The sequence below is a fragment of the Hyla sarda genome, chromosome 2, assembly GCF_029499605.1.
Source record: "Hyla sarda isolate aHylSar1 chromosome 2, aHylSar1.hap1, whole genome shotgun sequence".
NCBI classification, from domain to species: Eukaryota; Metazoa; Chordata; class Amphibia; order Anura; family Hylidae; genus Hyla; species Hyla sarda.
Genome location: NC_079190.1, coordinates 187,776,121 through 187,794,775, shown reverse-complemented (window position 1 = coordinate 187,794,775; position 18,655 = coordinate 187,776,121). Strand labels below are relative to the sequence as shown.

General features: G+C 40.4%; 1 protein-coding gene across 5 annotated transcripts in view; it reads left to right on the top strand.

Moving 5' to 3' along the window:
- The window catches only part of TSGA10 (testis specific 10), a 70,041-nt gene that overhangs the window by 27,521 nt on the left and 23,865 nt on the right, over nucleotides 1-18,655 (top strand). For all 5 annotated transcript variants that reach the window (XM_056555949.1, XM_056555947.1, XM_056555945.1 and 2 more), the window contains exons 5-12: nucleotides 75-244; nucleotides 2,693-2,839; nucleotides 6,067-6,240; nucleotides 10,125-10,202; nucleotides 11,632-11,783; nucleotides 13,585-13,700; nucleotides 14,663-14,817; nucleotides 16,481-16,527. In XM_056555949.1, coding sequence (XP_056411924.1) covers nucleotides 75-244; nucleotides 2,693-2,839; nucleotides 6,067-6,240; nucleotides 10,125-10,202; nucleotides 11,632-11,783; nucleotides 13,585-13,700; nucleotides 14,663-14,817; nucleotides 16,481-16,527 — 1,039 coding nt within the window. The remainder of the gene's footprint in view (nucleotides 1-74; nucleotides 245-2,692; nucleotides 2,840-6,066; nucleotides 6,241-10,124; nucleotides 10,203-11,631; nucleotides 11,784-13,584; nucleotides 13,701-14,662; nucleotides 14,818-16,480; nucleotides 16,528-18,655) is intronic.

The following is an 18,655-nucleotide window of genomic DNA, read 5'->3' as shown; positions in this document are numbered from 1 at the left end:
AATATGGTGTAATATCATTTGTATGATTTTGTGTAGGATTTTATTAAAACTTACATTTCCCCTCAATTTTCTAGAGAAGAAGAGTGTTTTAGCAAATGAAAAGGGTAAAACAACATCTCCATCTAAACTTGACTCATTTGTAAAGAGTCTGGAAGAAGAGAGGGATCACTACAAGAGAGAATCAGAACGTCTGAGGAAGATGCTTCGAGGTCGTAGCAGCAGTCCAAGCCGTAGTCCTTCCTGGGTAAGTATTGCTATGGTGAAGTCAAATATAGGGTCTGACAATTTCTGAAGAAGCTTATTTATCAGAAACCTAATATAATATGAGAATAAGAAAAAAGTTATATGCAAACGGGGGAACCTACTAAGACCAAAGTTTTACATGCCAGTCTTTAGTAAAATCCTGCTGGTATTAAGCTTGTTAGATTTATTAACCTGTTAAGGACCAGCAGAGAGCACTGTGGTCAGACAGAAAAGAACTATACAATTTCCTCTGCAGCATACAGCAGCTGATAAGTACTGGAAGGATTAAGATTTTTATCTAGAAGTAATTTACACACCTCATGTGTAAAAAAGACTGTTCCTGCACTCATCGCAATCTGCCATTCATTATAAGGAAGCCGTCATTGAGGTTCGGGACTTAAAGCAAATCTGTCATCAGTATCACCCGCACTAACCTGACATACAGGCTTTTAGTGCGGGTGATACTGATCAAAATGATACTTACATTGTCCTGAATGGCCCAGCCGTTGCGCTGTTATCGCTATTTTTCTTATTATGTAAATTAGGTTCTTGGGGCATGGGCAGAGCTAGGACCAGAGCTCCGGGCACCCCATGTGATCTTCTGCCGGCTCATCAATATGAACAGCCTCCCTCTCTGCTCTTGCAGCAGGGCACATGCGCTGCTACCAGAGTACACCCAGAAACGGCGTCAGTTTCAGCCTCATGAGGCGCATGCACCGTGGTGAAAACCTGCCGCGAGAGCAGGGGGAGGGAGGCTGTGCATATTGATGAGCCGGGCAGAGTGTCCGCCTGGCATAAGATCACGTGGGGTGCTCGGAGCTCCGGTCCTAGCTCCACCCATGCCCCAAGGACCTCATTTACATAAAAAGAAAAACAGTGATAACGGCGCAACGGCTGGGCCATTCAGGACATTGTAAGTACCATTTTGATCAGTATCACCCGCACTACAAGCCTATATGACAGATTAGTGCGGGTGATACTGATGACAGATTTACTTTAAGGTATGGTCCCATCACATTTTTCCCCTTTAAAGGGGTACTCCACTGGAAAACATTTTTTGTTTTTTTAAGATCAACTGGTGCCAGAAATGTTAACAGATTTGTAAATTATTTATATTAAAAATCTTAATCCTTCCAGCACTTATCAGCTGCTGTTATGATCCACAGGATGTTCTTTTCTTTTTGAATTTCCTTTCTGCCTGACCACAATGCTCTCTGCCGACACCTCTATCCATTTTATGAACTGTTCATAGCAGGATAGGGTTTCTATGGGGATTTGCTCCTACTCTGGACAGTTCCTAAAATGGACAGAGGTGTCAGCAGAGAGCACTGTGGTCAGGCAGAAAGGAAATTCAAAAAGAAAATAACTTCCTGTGGATAAAGTAATGAAAGGATTAAGAATATTTAAGAAAAGTCATTTACAAATCTGTTTATCTTTCTGGCACCACTTTTCCAGTGGAGTACCCCTTTAAGCTTAAAGGGAACCTTTTACTAGATCTATGCTGCCCTATCTTATGACAGCATAAACTAAAGACACTGAACAGAATGATTTACTTACAATATACAAAGCAGCTATTCTCCTGATATGCAGAAGAATAAGCACTGTGCTGCACCCTCTGGTCATCAATTGCTGACTGACAGCTTTGTGCCTACACACAGAATAGATAGACAGCTGTCAGTCAGTAGCCGGTGGACGAAGAGAAAATAGGTGTCCTTGATATTTACAGGCATCATAGAGGTACATGGAGGGGGCATGTGGGCCGTGGCTTCTTGCAGGCGTCAGAATGGCCGCGTCAGACCGTGGGGGTCCCATTCACGAGAGTGTAGGGGGTCCCAGCAGTCAGGACCCCCCCCCCCCCCGCCACGATCTATAATTTATTCCCTATGCTTTAGAAGTTATATTTTACTGAACTCCTCCTTTAACTGCTGATTGTTAAAAGCCACTTCATATTGTCTCTGTCTCACAATTGGTGGGCCCCTTCTTAGGACGCCCTATTAGCTAGAGTGAGAGTTGCTGCAGAGAGCTTGTCTTACTGTAGAGGATTTTATCGTTGTCATGTATTACACGGTTGCCCACCAACTAATGGGATTAAAAAAATAATATTAGTCCTAATCGTTGGACAGGTTTGTGACAGCTTGTGCTGGCCATAGATAACTAAAATAAGCAGTCAGATTGACTGTGATGTCAATGGTCAAATCATGTAAGAGGATGATGATGAACATGATTAACTTGTAGTGCAATTGAAAGTCACCCATTTATAGAAACTGTCATACACATTCACAATCCTTTTGACAGTAATTGGGCGGGGAGCTCTATTATGCATAGATCTTAGTCAAGGGTTGCAGCAGGTTTGAAAGGAGTATACATACTCATAATAGCTTTTATTTACCATTGTCAGTAATTTTGAGTATGAATGTTTCTAATGTGTTAAATTCCTCCAATTTTACAGTTGGACTCAGATAGCAAGAAGATCATCCGGGAACGTGATGAGCTGCAGAATATGCTTGCAAAGTATGAGCGTCACATGGCAGAAATCCAGGCCAACGTCAAAGTTCTGACATCAGAGCGAGACAAAACAAACGTTCTTTATGAAAGGGTAAATACTACATCTCATTTATATTCCACAGAAGTAAATAGAGTTCTCAATCTCTACTGAAACTATTTTAAATGATTACGGTTTGTTTGAAGGAATGGTTGCATTTAGCAGCATTAAACATAAGAAAGACATAAATTAAATAATCACCAAAAACCTGCTCCATTTACTGAATATTGTAACTAATAGAAAAAAAAAAGTTCCACTCTCCTCTCATGTGTTTTTTATGGAAATTGTAGGAAAGATTTATCCTTCTAAAGTTACATAGTTACATAGTTAGTATGGTTGAAAAAAGACATACGTCCATCAAGTCCAACCAGGGGATTGAAGGGAAGGATGTAAGGGGATAAGGGAAAGGGATGTAGTTTTATAATTCTGCATAAGCTTTAATGTTATTTTGTTCCAGGAATGTATCTAACCCTGTTTTAAAGCTGTTAATTGTTCCTGCTGTGACCAGTTCCTGAGGTAGACCGTTCCATAAATTCACAGTCCTCACGGTAAAGAAGGCGTGCCGCCCCTGTAGACTAAACCTTTTCTTCTCCAGACGGAGGGAGTGCCCCCTCGTCCTTTGGGGGGGTTTAACCTGGAACAGTTTTTCTCCATATTTTTTGTATGGGCCATTAATATACTTATATACGTTTATCATATCCCCCCTTAAACATCTCTTCTCAAGACTAAACAATTGTAACTCCTTTAATCGCTCCTCATAGCTAAGATGTTCCATGCCCCATATTAGTTTAGTCGCGCGTCTCTGCACCCTTTCCAACTCTGCAGTGTCCCTTTTATGAACAGGCGACCAAAACTGAACAGCATATTCCAGGTGAGGCCGTACCAATGCTTTATAAAGGGGGAGTATTATGTCCCTGTCCCTTGAGTCCATGCCTCTTTTGATACATGACAATATCCTGCTGGCTTTGGAAGCAGCAGCCTGACATTGCATGCTATTTTGTAGTCTGTGATCTACAAGTACACCCAGATCCTTCTCTACCAGTGACTCTGCCAGTTTAATCCCCCCTAAGACATACGACGCATGCAGGTTATTAGTACCCAGATGCATAACTTTACATTTATCCACATTGAACCTCATTTGCCAAGTGGATGCCCAGACACTTAGTCTATCCAAGTCATCTTGTAACTTATGCACATCCTCTATAGACTGTACCGTGCTACAAAGCTTGGTGTCATCTGCAAAGATAGAAACAGAGCTGTTAATGCCATCCTCTATATCATTGATAAATAAATTAAACAGCAGCGGGCCCAGTACTGAACCTTGGGGTACACCACTAATAACCGGGGACCAATCAGAGTACGAATCATTTACCACCACTCTCTGGGTACGATCCATGAGCCAGTGTTCAATCCAGTTACAAACTAAAGTTTCCAAGCCCAAGGACCTTAACTTACCTGTCAGATGTCTGTGAGGGACAGTATCAAACGCTTTGGCAAAATCCAGAAACACTATATCCACAGCCATTCCTCTGTCAAGGCTTCTACTCACCTCTTCATAAAAGCAAATTAGATTGGTTTGACAACTTCTATCCTTAGTAAACCCATGCTGGCTATCACTTATAATACTATTATCCCCTATGTATTCCTGTATGTAATCCCTTATAAGTCCTTCAAACAATTTACCCACAATGCACGTTAGACTTACCGGTCTATAATTGCCTGGCGAAGACCTAGAGCCCTTCTTGAAGATTGGTACCACATTAGCCTTGCGCCAGTCCCTTGGCACAATACCAGACACCAGAGAATCTCTAAATATCATGAACAAGGGTACAGATATTACTGAACTTACCTCTCTAAGAAATCTTGGGTGTAGTCCATCCGGCCCTGGAGATTTGCTTACATTTACTTTACTTAACTTACCTTGTACCATCTCTACATTAAGCCAGTTCAGTACATTATATGAAATGTTACCAGCACTGACCTGGCCAATGTCAGCTCCTTCTTCCTTAGTATATACAGAACTAAAGAACCCATTCAGTAGCTCCGCCTTCTCTTGATCGCCCGTGACAACCTCCCCATTATCATTATTAAGGGGTCCTACATGCTCTGTCCTTGGTTTTTTTGTATTTATATATCTAAAAAAATATTTAGGATTAGTTTTGCTTTCTTCGGCCACCTGTCTCTCATTTTGAATTTTTGCTGTTTTTATTACATTTTTACAGATTTTATTAAGCTCCTTGTACTGTTTAAATGTTATAGCTGACCCATCAGATTTGTATTTTTTGAAGGCTATTTTTTTGTTGTTTATTGCTCTTTTAACCTCATTTGTCAGCCATGTAGGATTTAGTTTTAATCGTTTATATTTGTTCCCCTTTGGTATATATTTAGCTGTATAGTTATTTAGAGTTGATTTAAAGATGTCCCATTTACCTTCTGTATCAGTATTTGAGAACACCTCCCCCCAGTCTATGTCCTGTAGTGCAGCCCTCAACCCAGGGAAGTTTGCCTTTTTAAAGTTATATGTTTTTGCTTTCCCCGTCTGTCTTTGTTTTCTACATTTTAAGTCAAAAGTAACTATATTGTGGTCGCTATTACCAAGGTTTTCCCTCACAGTTACATTACCAACCAGCTCTGCGTTGTTGGAAATGATCAGATCCAACAAGGCATCACTTCTTGTTGGGTCCTCCACAAACTGGCCCATAAAATTATCCTGCAATAAATTTAGGAATTTTCTCCCCTTTGTAGTTTTAGCCAACCCCCGGCCCCAATCTATATCTGGATAGTTAAAATCTCCCATTATTACCACTGTACCTGCCCGGGCGGCCCTCTCTATTTGTTTATACAGCCGACCTTCTATCTCTTCAGTGATATTAGGGGGTCTGTAGATTACACCAAATATTATTTTTTCAGTATTTCCCTCCTTTTGTAATTCTACCCACAGTGATTCCACCTCCTCAGAATCATCACACACTATGGCATCGTTCACATTGACTTTCATACCACTTCTTACATACAGACAGACTCCACCACCTTTTCTGTTCATTCTATCCTTGCGAAACAATGTAAACCCCTGCAGATTAACGGCCCAGTCATGCGAGGAGTCCAGCCATGTCTCAGTGACCCCAACTATATCAATATGTTCCTCCAGTATCAAGGCCTCATGCTCCCCCATTTTATTTGCTAGGCTTCTGGCATTTGTGAAAGTAAAGTATTCTGTGTAAAGCTACAGAAGATGCATGCAATTTTTCCTTGTTTTTTAGTTTTTTAAATATTTTTGTTAGGCCCAGCATGAAATAACCCAGCTTCGAAGAGAACTCCTGCGATCTCCAAAGACCCCCAAAGCCAGTTTAACAGCTCAAGCGATTTTGAAACGCGTGGAGAGTGAAAGAGAAAGTGCCATATCCGATTTACGCCGCATGACCACAGAGCGAGACAGCTTGAGAGAACGAGTAAAGGTAAAGGAAACTCTTTTTTAAATCATATTTTTTACATTTGACCTTTTAGGCTTCTGTCAGTTTAAAAGTAGTAATAAAACATTTTTAGCGCCATTTGCAATCTGTAGGAATAAATAGAGTTAATATGACTTTCATAAAATTATTTTTGCACGTGACAAATGAATTAGTAAGATGTGGAGGGAGAGAGTTGTGTGCAAGCCATTGTGCCACCCAGCCATGCATTATAGCCGAGTAGGAAAGGAAAAAGCTGTAATAAGTGCACACCCAATACAGGGAAATATACGCAAACAATAATAGCTTTATTACACATACACATGTATGAACAAATAAATCATAAAGAGACACAAAGACATTTAAAACCAATTAAAAAGCTCAAGAAACGAGCATAGCACTACATGAACCCCCTGAACCCTATCCCGCCCTGCAAAATAATACAGAATAACACAAAGCTGCTGCCCAAGGTGCACATGCATATAAGTGATGAATTCAAGTATACAGGATATTCAAGGTGCACAAGAAGTATAAATACAATAAGAACAAGAGTGGCAAACCACAAATGGAGGAGCAGCAGCAGCAATAATAGGAAGGTAATGCAGGGCGGGATGCCAGAACCCCACGCGTTCCATCACTCTGAGGTGACTTCCTCAGGGGTGTAGTGCCATAATGCCCCTGGTCTATATATATATATATATATATATATATATATATATATATATATATATATAGTAATCATAAATACCTGACAGGTGGAGTGCCCGCTAAACTCCACGCATGGCCCAGGACACGCCAAGTCCGGCGTGTACTTCCGCTATTACGTGCAAGTGTTTCTGCCCTGATGGAGGTGCTTGTGCGCATGCGCCCGAAGCGTCTATTCCACCCACTGCTACCGTCACGTTGGAAGACAATGTGCGCATGCGTCAGCCACGCTATCATAGCGTGTGACGCATAACGTAATGGTGGGTCACGTGACGAGTCACGTGGACCCATCCTGTGATCACATGAGCGGACTAACAATGTTGCGCCGGAGCAGTGCGAAATGAACAATTATACGTAGGTATAGAATATAATGACATTATATATAATGGCACATATGTGGAATAAGAAGGCAAACCATTATATTAGCAATACTAGCAGTGCTTGCACGGGAATGAAAACCATGCCCATTGATGTGGGAATCAATGTGAATGTGGACTGATATATGGGAATCAATGTGGATATGGGCTGATGTATAGAAAGAATATAGACGAATTGGAAAAATAAAATTAATAAAACCACTGTGTATCATGTGCCATGCGCATATGTGCTTAAATGTGCAATTAATATGGTGTATATAAATATATTGCAAATTATGTATATAATGTAAATAAATAATATTGTAAATATAAAATAATTGTGAAAAATTAGAAAGTATTTAGAAAAACGTGTACAGTTATAATAGGAAAAAATAAATAAATAAAAAGTGAATATGAAAAAAAATATATATATATATTAATAGTAATAAATAAATAAGTAAATATCAATCTAATGACTAGAAAGCAATATACAAGCATAATGTGTATACTATTTAATGGTATATGCAGGTTATGTACTAAAAACGTGTAATATTACATATTGCCTCCTTAGTATATTATGAGCAATTAGCTTATTATTAAATAAGTAATAATAAGTTACCAATTTCCTATTATAACTACACATTTTTCTACATACTTTCTAATTTTTCACAATTATTTTATATTTATAATATTTATTTACATAATATACATAATTTGCAATATATTTATATTCACCGTATTAATTGCACATTTAAAGGGGTACTACCGTGGAAAACTTTTTTTTTTTAAATCAACTGGTGCCAGAAAGTTAAACAGATTTGTAAATTACTTCTATTAAAAAATCTTAATCCTTCCAGTACTTTTTAGGGGCTGTATACTAAAGAGAAATCCAAAAAAGAAATGCATTTCCTGTGATGTCCTGACCACAGTGCTCTCTGCTGACCTCTGCTGTCCATTTTAGGAACTGGAGAAAATCCCCATAGCAAACATATGCTTCTCTGGACAGTTCCTAAAATGGACAGCAGAGAGCACTGTGGTCAGGACATCAGAGGAAATGCATTTCTTTTTGGATTTCTCTTTAGTATACAGCCCCTAAAAAGTACTTGAAGGATTAAGATTTTTTTAATAGAAGTGATTTACAAATCTGTTTAACTTTCTGGCACCAGTTGATTTAAAAAAAAGTTTTCCATGGTAGAACCCCTTTAAGCACATATATGCATGGCACATGATACACAGTTCGTTTATATTCTTACTATACATCAGCCCATATCCACATTGATTCCCATATATCAGTCCACATTCACATTGATTCCCACATCAATGGGCATGGTTTTCATTCCCGTGCAAGCACTGCTAGTATTGCTAATATAATTGTTTGCCTTCTTATTCCACATATCATTATATTCTATACCTACGTATAATTGTTTATTTCGCACTGCGCTGGCACAACATTGTTAGTCCGCTCAGGTGATCACAGGATGGGTCTACGTGACCCGTTGCGAGTCACGTGACCCACCATTACGTTATGCGTCACATGCTATGATAGCGTGGCTGACGCATGCGCACATTGTCGTCCAACGTGACGGTAGCTGCGGGCGGAATAGACGCTTCGGGCACATGCGCACAAGCACCTCCATCAGGGCAGAAACACTTGCACGTAATAGCGCAAATACATGCCGGACTTAGTGTGTCCTACGCCATGTGTGGAGTTTAGCGGGCACTCCACCTGTCAGGTATTTATGATTACTATTATGACTATATATATATAGAGACCAGGGGCATTATGGCACTACACCCCTGAGGAAGTCGCCTCAGAGTGACGGAACGCGTGGGGTTCTGGCATCCCGCCCTGAATTACCTTCCTATTATTGCTGCTGCTGCTCCTCCATTTGTGGTTTGCCACTCTTGTTCTTATTGTATTTATACTTCTTGTGCACCTTGAATATCCTGTATACTTGAATTCATCACTTATATGCATGTGCACCTTGGGCAGCAGCTTTGTGTTATTCTGTATTATTTTGCAGGGCGGGATAGGGTTCAGGGGGTTCATGGCCCCTACCCATGTAGTGCTATGCTCGTTTCTTGAGCTTTTTAATTGGTTTTAAATGTCTTTGTGTCTCTTTATGATTTATTTGTTCATACATGTGTATGTGTAATAAAGCTATAATTTTTTGCGTATATTTCCCTGTATTGGGTGTGCACTTATTACAGATTTTTCCTTTCCTACTCTGCTATATCGCAATTCTTTGCTGATAGTAGCACCCCAGTTGTTACTTTATTGGTGAGCCCCCCATTCTCTTTTTTCTCTTACCCATCCATGCATATCTACAGCTTTCTCATCTAATGAATATCTTTCTATCTATTCTTTTTAGCCCACCTGTAATGGCATGTAGAGCAACTGATCTGCCCCCCCCCCCCCTTTATATCCTGGTTACACCTACTGTAGTAGAGACTGTAATCAATATGTTAAATGGATCTATAAGAATACAGTTCACTCATATATATAAGTCCACTGTAATCATGAGGGAATGTCCCGCTTCTCTCCCACCCTGTCAGCAATTGACTAGCTGCATGTATACCTGCAGGTAACAGAAGCTTGTGCCCTGCTCACAAGAGGGGAGAAGGTGCTAGAGGTAGGGGGCTCACCTTTCATACAAGGGGCTCATAACCACAAGGAAAATACATTTTTTCACCTCCGATCAGATGTTTATGGCATATGAAATCAGTGTGACCTAAATAGCATACATGGGAAAACCTCTTCATGGTTTGTTGTGAGATTTTTCAGCTTTGAAGTCAAACTGTTTCAAGTCCTTTCTTTCTATGTCAATTCAGATTTCACAAGAAACAGCTATAGGTGACAGAGCTCATCTGGAGCAGAAAATTGAGGAGTTGCAATCATCACTTCAAATAGTAAGAACCTAAAAGTCATCTGTGTAACCATTTTACAGCATTTACAAAGATACAATTATATCGCCGTAACACAATAATTCTCTCTCTCTATCTATATATTTTGTTTTTTAAAGTATACTTTGCAGCAATTATTTAACCAATATGTAAAGGAGCATGCAAACATGTCAGCCCAGGGCCTGACAAAAAACATTAGGCTGAGAGAAATGCTAGGGCAGACACCATTGCTATAAATATATAAATTGCAAACACCATAATCACAAAATAATGCAACAGTGGTAGAAAGAAAGCAGGGAGGTAAAGAAACAAAACGCACAGCATAACGGGGCAAGATATGTTCAGCAACACATTACACACAAAGAAAAAGAAGTGACACTCACCTTGTTAATATAAACATGTCCAGACCACTAACTCTCTGTTCTGCTCCTGGGCATGTTTTAATATGTACTATTAAAGCTTGGTCGTTTTTAATTCACCAGGTGAGTGCCACTTTGAGTGCTCCCAGGTCTATCATGTATATGAGCCGTAACAGGCAACCGGTGCTACCGAACCTATTTGGCTTTGAGCCACGTGCAGGAATGGAGTCTAGGTACCCTCTAGGTTTTCACCCTTTATCCCGCTCCGGGATGTAAAAGCTGGTCTCTGCTCTAGAGGCTAACCGATTGCTTTCTGAGCGTAGTCCCAGTACTGATAGTAGTGGCCCAGCAAACCAGCTAGCACCAGTGCAGTCCGAGAAACAGGAAGGGGCCAGGAATGGGATACACAGGATAGCACATAAATCTAATATGATGTGCAGGCATGAGGGAGTGGGCAGAACTGACATATAGAGGTTTTTGGGAAGGCATGGGAACAGCAGAAAGGAGACATTTTATGGGTGTGCGCACTGTCCTTTTTATAGAGACAGGAGGCAGTGTGTGCACCCTACGGAACAAGAGTGGGACTGCTGTAGGAATACAGGCCCTTGAAGCAGCGGTGAATAACAGGATGCCTGGCAGGGATTGCCCACCATAGCCTATTAGGCATTGCCTAAGGCAGGGCCTGGTAGGTTGACTGTTCGTATAACACTGACAGGTATAATACACTGAAGTATAGTTGTACAATAAAGAAGCAATCATATTATCACATATTCAAGTACTGTACTAAGACTAAATTAAAAATTAAAAAGATCAATACAAAAATTTACAGTATAAAGTATACAGAAAAATAAATAATACATATTTCCATTATGAATGTTTTATTCTGGAGAACAAATTGTACATGAATGTTATCAAACTAAATGTAACAACCTATATTATAACATGTTATTTGACTTACCTGGTGAAAATTAAAAACTAAGAAACCTTAAATTCTGTACTTCACATTATATGTTCACAGTTGCTCCTAAGTGTATCTGTTGCATTACTAAGCAGAGTTTCTTAAATATCTCATACAGATAGAAAGTGAACGCTTGGACCAGAAGTCTGCGTTGTCCCTAATGAAGGACACAGTATCATCTCTGGAAAATGAATTAAAAATACTGAGCAGAAGAGCAGCTGAATCTGAAAATGAGTTGAGGCTACAGAGATCTGAATGTGATTCACTGAGGTATGTTTTATCTACTAATACTTGAAGAAGCATTCTGGGATTTTTTTTTTTTTTTTTGCATATATAGTGCAGCATAGGCTGTTGTTATTATAAATGTAGAGGTTCTTGTGCATGCCTTGTTCTTACCTGTTTTAGCTGATGTGGCAGGCATGACCATATTAAAGGGGTTATCCACCATAAGGTGATTTTAGTACGTACCTGGCAGACAGTAATGGACATGCTTAGGAAGGATCTGTGCTTGTCTTGGGGCTAAATGGCTATGTTGTGAGATTACCATAATTCTGTGGCTAGATTTTTGTGAACTAGTATTTCCTGTTTCAATTTTCTTTTTTTTTACTACAAATACCATAATTCCATTTTCCTCCCTCCCACAAATCAGCCACCCCACCGATTGAAACATAAATGAGCTGCATCCATTCAAAAGACCTGTGGTGTTCAATCAGGGTGCCTACTGCTGTTGCATTAGTTGCAGATTGAGCTCTCCCCCCCACCAAGCTATCCCTCCACCCATTGAAGCAGACAGGCTTCCTGTCATCAGCTGACTAGTGAGTCAGGTCTCGGCCGCATTGCAACCTGGGAAAAATCCGAGACAGCAGTCATTTTATATGCTGTTAAAGATAAATATTGGGGTGAAAATCACAGAAGAATTGTGAGAAAACCATCACACACAGGTACAGACACTATATTATGAACGACACTAACTTTACAGCCCCTGTAGCATAGTCAAATGAAAAAAAAAATCCTGGAATACCCCTTTAATTTTGCTCCACACAAATGATTTTCTAATGGTGTTTACATTGCTTTGAAGAGTCTTATCACTTCAGTTCCCTTCATGAGATCACATGGTGATTTAATAACCCGTTGGACTCCAGCAGCCTAAACTGCTTAGACTCTTTAAAGATCGCTGCTTACTGAAGAGAAGCAGAACACCTGTCAAAATAATGGGTCTGGAGTGGTAGCTGGCTGGTATTATTAAGGTTGGAAGAACCAAAATAAATGGCCCATTCCAATCTGATAGTACTAGACTGCTACTGCTTGTTTTTTTATTTTTATTACTGGCTCGTTAAAGAAAAGACAGGATATCCCACTGATTTAAAAATTATTTATTTATGTATTTTATTTTAAACAAACAAAAATGTGTGGGCCTACTTTTATTCCTTGAACAGCCAGGTAAAAGCCGCAGCAGCCTATTTCTACCAGGGTGGGAGAGTCATTTATTTTGGCCCTTTCCAGCCTAATACCAGCCTGATACCGCCCCAAACCTGGGATGACATTTTTTCATGCTCTGAGCCTACCAATACCCGGCTATTCCTAGTACTCCTGTGGCTGTGGGTACTGGAATAATGGGTATTAGCGCTAGCGGCCTGGCAAGTCCAGGTTCGTCTGGCAATGCACAACCAGACACGCTAGCCATAGCCTTTAGTGCAGAGGGGAAGATTGCCTTGACACTCACTCCTCCTCACTCCCACTCCTGGCTGTGTCCTGTACTGCAGCCTTTAGGGAACATGGTGCAACTAAGGATGCTAGAACAAGGCCAGTAACAGGGACGGGTAAGTGTTAGTCCCCATAGAAGAGCTAAACACCCATCATTTTGACTGATGTCCTCCCTCAGTAAGCAGCTATCTGTATAGATCACTGCTTAGTGTCTGGCCCCAAAAGATTTAAATGGCGATGCACACTCCTGCTCAGCCCCAGCTGGGTTCTTGGCAGTAAAAACGTTTGTATGAATGAACCTGTAAAGTTTGCTGTTCTATGCAATTGATGATTTTTGATTTACATTTATGGATTATTTACATTTCAGATCCCTGAATAACAAAACAGAACATTCCCTAGATGAGGCTCAGCGTCGACTTTCCCTGAAGCTGAATGAACTGCAGTTGGCACAGGAGAAAATTGTCAGGCTAGAGAATAAATTAGGTAGGTTATATAGTAAAGGCCACTAGAGCCACAGTCATATCTCAGGTTAATGGTGCCGACATAATTGATTTCCTTTATTCATATTGAGTGCGGCAACACAGTGGCTGTTATCACCTTGCAGCACTGGAGTCCAGGGTTGAAATCTAATCTAGGGCACCATCGGCATGAAGTAAGGGTATGTTGGTACGTGGAAAAGAAACCCTCCTCAAAACAAACCTTTAAAGCACCCTAAAAATGCATTGTTTTCAGCTCCCATTGACTTCAGTGGGAAATGCTCAAAACTGCATAAAAACAGTGATGGAAATCAGTGCTGCAATGCAAGTAACATGTTGCTTTTTCATAGCAGTTCCATTTGGATGAAAAAAGCATCCAAAAACGCCTGTAAAAACTAAAACAAACAAAAACTTGTAAAACCATGTTGGTTTTATAACTATATGAACATACCCTTTATGTGTTCTTGTGTTTGTGTAGATTTCCTCCTAGTACTTTTTTTTAATGATCCCCAGTTTTCGCACACATCTAATACAAAGTTATTATACTAATGGCCATATTCTCACTCCATCTTGTAGATATTAGAGATTCTTGTACAAGATCCTACAGGATTTGCATCCTCTTGCCCTACTCTGTTTGACATCTATATTCGTAATACAAGTTGTGATTGACTTTTACACCTCCAAAAATATAAAAACTGATCCGTTTGTATATGGATAAAAACAGACACAGACTGGAATCACAGATCTGTCCAAAAGTGGGAAGCTGATTTTAAAAATCTTCCCCTGTTTCCTGTTAAAAATGTATGTTGTTATTAAAGGTTAAAAAAAAAAAAAAAAAAAAAAGGAATTTAACGGGATGCCGAAATAGGATGTTAACCTCGCCTAATCTAATGTTTCCAAATGTTTGCTGCTCACTGCTGTTTTAATGCGCCTTATTGTCTAATTCACTACTGAGTTTCTCATTTTAAGATGAACAGTCAAACCAAAACCTTTTCCAGAAGGAAGAAATTACAATACTGCAGAAAACCATTTCAGAGTTGGACAAAGAAAAGGACAATTTACTATACAGAATAGATCAGAAAAGCGAGAAGATTTCCTCTCTTGAAGGCAGCCTTGCTCATAAAGTAAATTTAAGGAATTTTACCATTTTTTAAATGTTTTTTATGTCTACAAGACTGGATTATTAGGAGACAGTATTAATTATTGTCATACATTATTGTCATAAAGCACATCTGTCACCTAAACTGACTCCTTTAACGTAGGCCCATAAGCACATTCTCCTCATTGTGTTATGACCAGTGGGTGCAGAACTGTGCTGGACTGACACACCTTTCTCCCAGATGTCACCTGACTTTCATTGAAACACAGGGCTACTTAGCCAGCTGCAGCTCTTTGCGTGCAGTCTGTGCATGCGCTTGCACGGTGCACTCTCAGACTGCACACACTGGGCTGCTGCCGGCTGAGTAGCCCTGTGTGCTAATTAAATGCCAGTTATACCTGGGGGAAAGGCATATCGGATTGGGGCAGCTGCAACCTGCAGTCCCCGCCTCCTTGTCACTGGTAACTGACCTACAATGTCCCTTTTTTGCTTATTTTGGCCACCACAATATGAAATAAATGTACATTAGGACACCACAGTGAGGAGAATGTTCTTATGGACCCACATTACAGGGATCAGTTTAGGTAACAGATGCGCTTTAATCTAATACATTCAAAAGGGTGGTTTTCAGGACCTGAATAATGGCCTACCACTAAAGGCAGTCGGGGTCTGACTCTCAAAACGCCTACCAATCAGACTTAAAGGATACGTTTCATGTCCAAAACTTATCCCCTAACCAAAGGATAGAGGATAAGTTTTTGATTGCCGGATGGTCCGAGCGCTGGGGCCAACCGCAATCTCCTGTTTGGAGCCCCCGTGCGCTAGCACAGGAATGCGTCACGACCCCCGCTTGAAGCGGAGGCCGCCACGCTCCCTCCATATAGTTCTGTGGGAGAGCCGAGGATTGTCAAACGGGGGGGGGGGGGGGTCATCGGGCAGTTCTTGGACCCCCCTCAATCTAAAACTTATCCTCTATCCTTTGGATAGGGGATACGTTTTTGAGCATGAGACTTATCCTTTAAGTACTCCCACTGCACCTGATTAGTTATTATTAGTTACCAGGCACAGTCCATACATTTGGCAATGGATGTGTCTGGTATTGCAGCTCAGATCCATTCATTAAAACCTCAGAACTTGTTTCAGTGGCAAAAGATTTAGCCTCTAAAAAGTAACTTTTGTGCATAGACCTGACATGCTTACAATAGTGGATTTAAAATATTTTCTTTAAATGTTAAGCATAAACTTAATGATGCTTAATAGTTTGTTGCTAAACTAGGTTGTAACATAATGGTAGACACGGTATGCCCTACTACTGTAGGTCCTATTGTGGTAATGCACTGTATCTTGGTAAAATTAAACTACTACAAGGAATGATTGAATTATTGCCCAGAACAGTGTGGTTGTCTATAACATCCAGTTGTTTTCTATAGATAAAATAGATCAAATCATTGGTGAGTTGCTTGCTGCTTAAATGGAGGACTGGGCACTAAAAATAAACCATGACTTATTACCAAGCATCTTGGCCAATGATTAAAGAGATACTCTGCCCCTAGACATCTTATCCTCTATCCTTTGGATAGGGGATAAGATGTTTAGGGGCGGAGTACCCCTTTAAAGTCCATGGGTACTTCCTATGTGTATATGTATGGGCAAATTTACTAAATACGTTCAATTTGTTTGCTCTTCAGGAAAATGCAATACAACGCATGCTGAGGGAGATGGAAGAGTCTGCTCGGTAAGAGACTTACTAAGCGATTCCACTCTATTTACTGTTGGGACACACAGGTCGGGAAACTTTAGATAATCTTTTTCTTGATGGGAATTTCCAGCTATAAATACACAGAATTTGGTGTGAATTCAATAGTAAATAGTGATAATAAATAAGATAAATGAAATATCTGGCACTACCGTATATAGCTGAGCAAATGTAGAGGTGGGTGACTAAACTAAACCGGAATGTACATGTGCAGGCTCAGGTGGTGCTGCGAGTATGTCAAGTCCATTCAATGCAATGCAAAAGGAAAAAAGACTCGGCGACTCACCGTGTTGATAAAAGACTTCTCTTTAATATGGTAGGACTGCGCGGTTTCATGCTGATCTTGCACTTCTTCAAGTTACATGCACGAAACCGCGAAGTTCTACTCGCACCCCCTGCCTCTCTCCTTGCCCTCCCTTGCCCTGGTGTGTATGCTGATGTACCTCTTTGATTAAGGAGAAGTCTTTTTGCAGCATGGTGAGTAGCCAAGTCTTTTTTCCTTTTGCATTGCATTCAATAGTAAGTGCGGGTGAACGGATTTCGGAGATACACGCTGTATTAATCCCCATTACTAATATGTTAATTAACCTCCTATGTGCAATGGGGGTGAATCTGGTGTTCTAAGCTTCCCTGCCTCTCTGATCTGCCCACCTTGCATCCGCATATGTGCAGACGCTAGGAATACTTATCAACTGGGCAGACAGATCGGAGGCAGTGAAGCTCAGAACACAAGCTCCTGCCTCCATTGCGCAAAGGCGGATAATTAACATATTATCAACAGGAACATTTGCTTATATAGCATGTATCTCCGGAACCGGACCACAGATTTTAATCTGATTCACCCACACTTTTGGGTTTAGTGCAGGTGAACCAGATGTCAGATTCCCTTTTAAAGGGGTTATCCAGGAAAAAACTTTTTTTATATATATCAACTGGCTCCAGAAAGTTAAACAAATTTGTAAATTACTTCTATTAAAAAATCTTAATCCTTACAGTACTTATGAGCTTCTGAAGTTAAGGTTGTTCTTTTCTGTCTAAGTCCTCTTTGATGACACGTGTCTCGGGAACCGCCCAGTTTAGAAGAGGTTTGCTATGGGGATTTGCTTCTAAACTGGGCATTTCCCGAGACAGGTGTCATCAGAGAGCACTTAGAAAAAGAACAACCTTAACTTCAGCAGCTCATAACTACTGAAAGGATTAAGATTTTTTAATAGAAGTAGTTTACAAATCTGTTTAACTTTCTGGAGCCAGTTGATATATAAAACAACGTTTTTCCTGGATAACCCCTTTAAGTTTAAAGGTATATTGGCTCCGGTATAGTGATCTAAAAGCACAGCTAGTAGTTGCTTGAATCGTATGTTGGCACCCTGTAACTTCTTGGGTAATGGTATTGTGCTTTTATAGCACTAATCTGCGGATGCCACTGTATAGATAGAGAAGCACTGTAAGCTGCTAGTTAAAATATGAATAGCCCTCCGCTGCCCGACGTTTCGTTGGATGAACCAACTTTATCAAGGTACAGAGGCTAATGGCCGTTCGTTTGGTCCGCTCTCCCTTTTATACCCTCTGTTGGTGATGTCAAAATCGTTGCATCATTATGCGCCGATTATTCGGCCTATCTGAGCTCAAGTGACGTGACTGACCAATCCGGTCATGTCACGTCATTATGTGTTGATCTCATCCCAACCAATCAATACTCTTCATGCCCTGTCACTCGCATTGCGTATATATGATGCGCGGCGCATGTCTCCGCACTTAGTAATAATCTATCACAGTTAAGGATAACTGCGCATGTCCGTTCTGCGATGATCTGCCGTTCGCGCATGTCTCCGCACTTAGAGATGATCAATCGCAATTGTAAGCAACTGCGCATGTCCATTCCACGGCGATCCGGCGTTCGCACATGTCAGTGGACTTAGATTCAATGTTAGATATTATTAGAGACTGCGCCTGCGTCCAACTCAAGATGTTCCTATGGTGGATTATGTACATGTCTGCGGACTCAATTATGACACAACCATGATGGTAATTGTAAACTACATATTAGTTGTACTCTTTATTCTACTAGTAACTTACGTGTACTGAATATATATAAATACAGACCCAT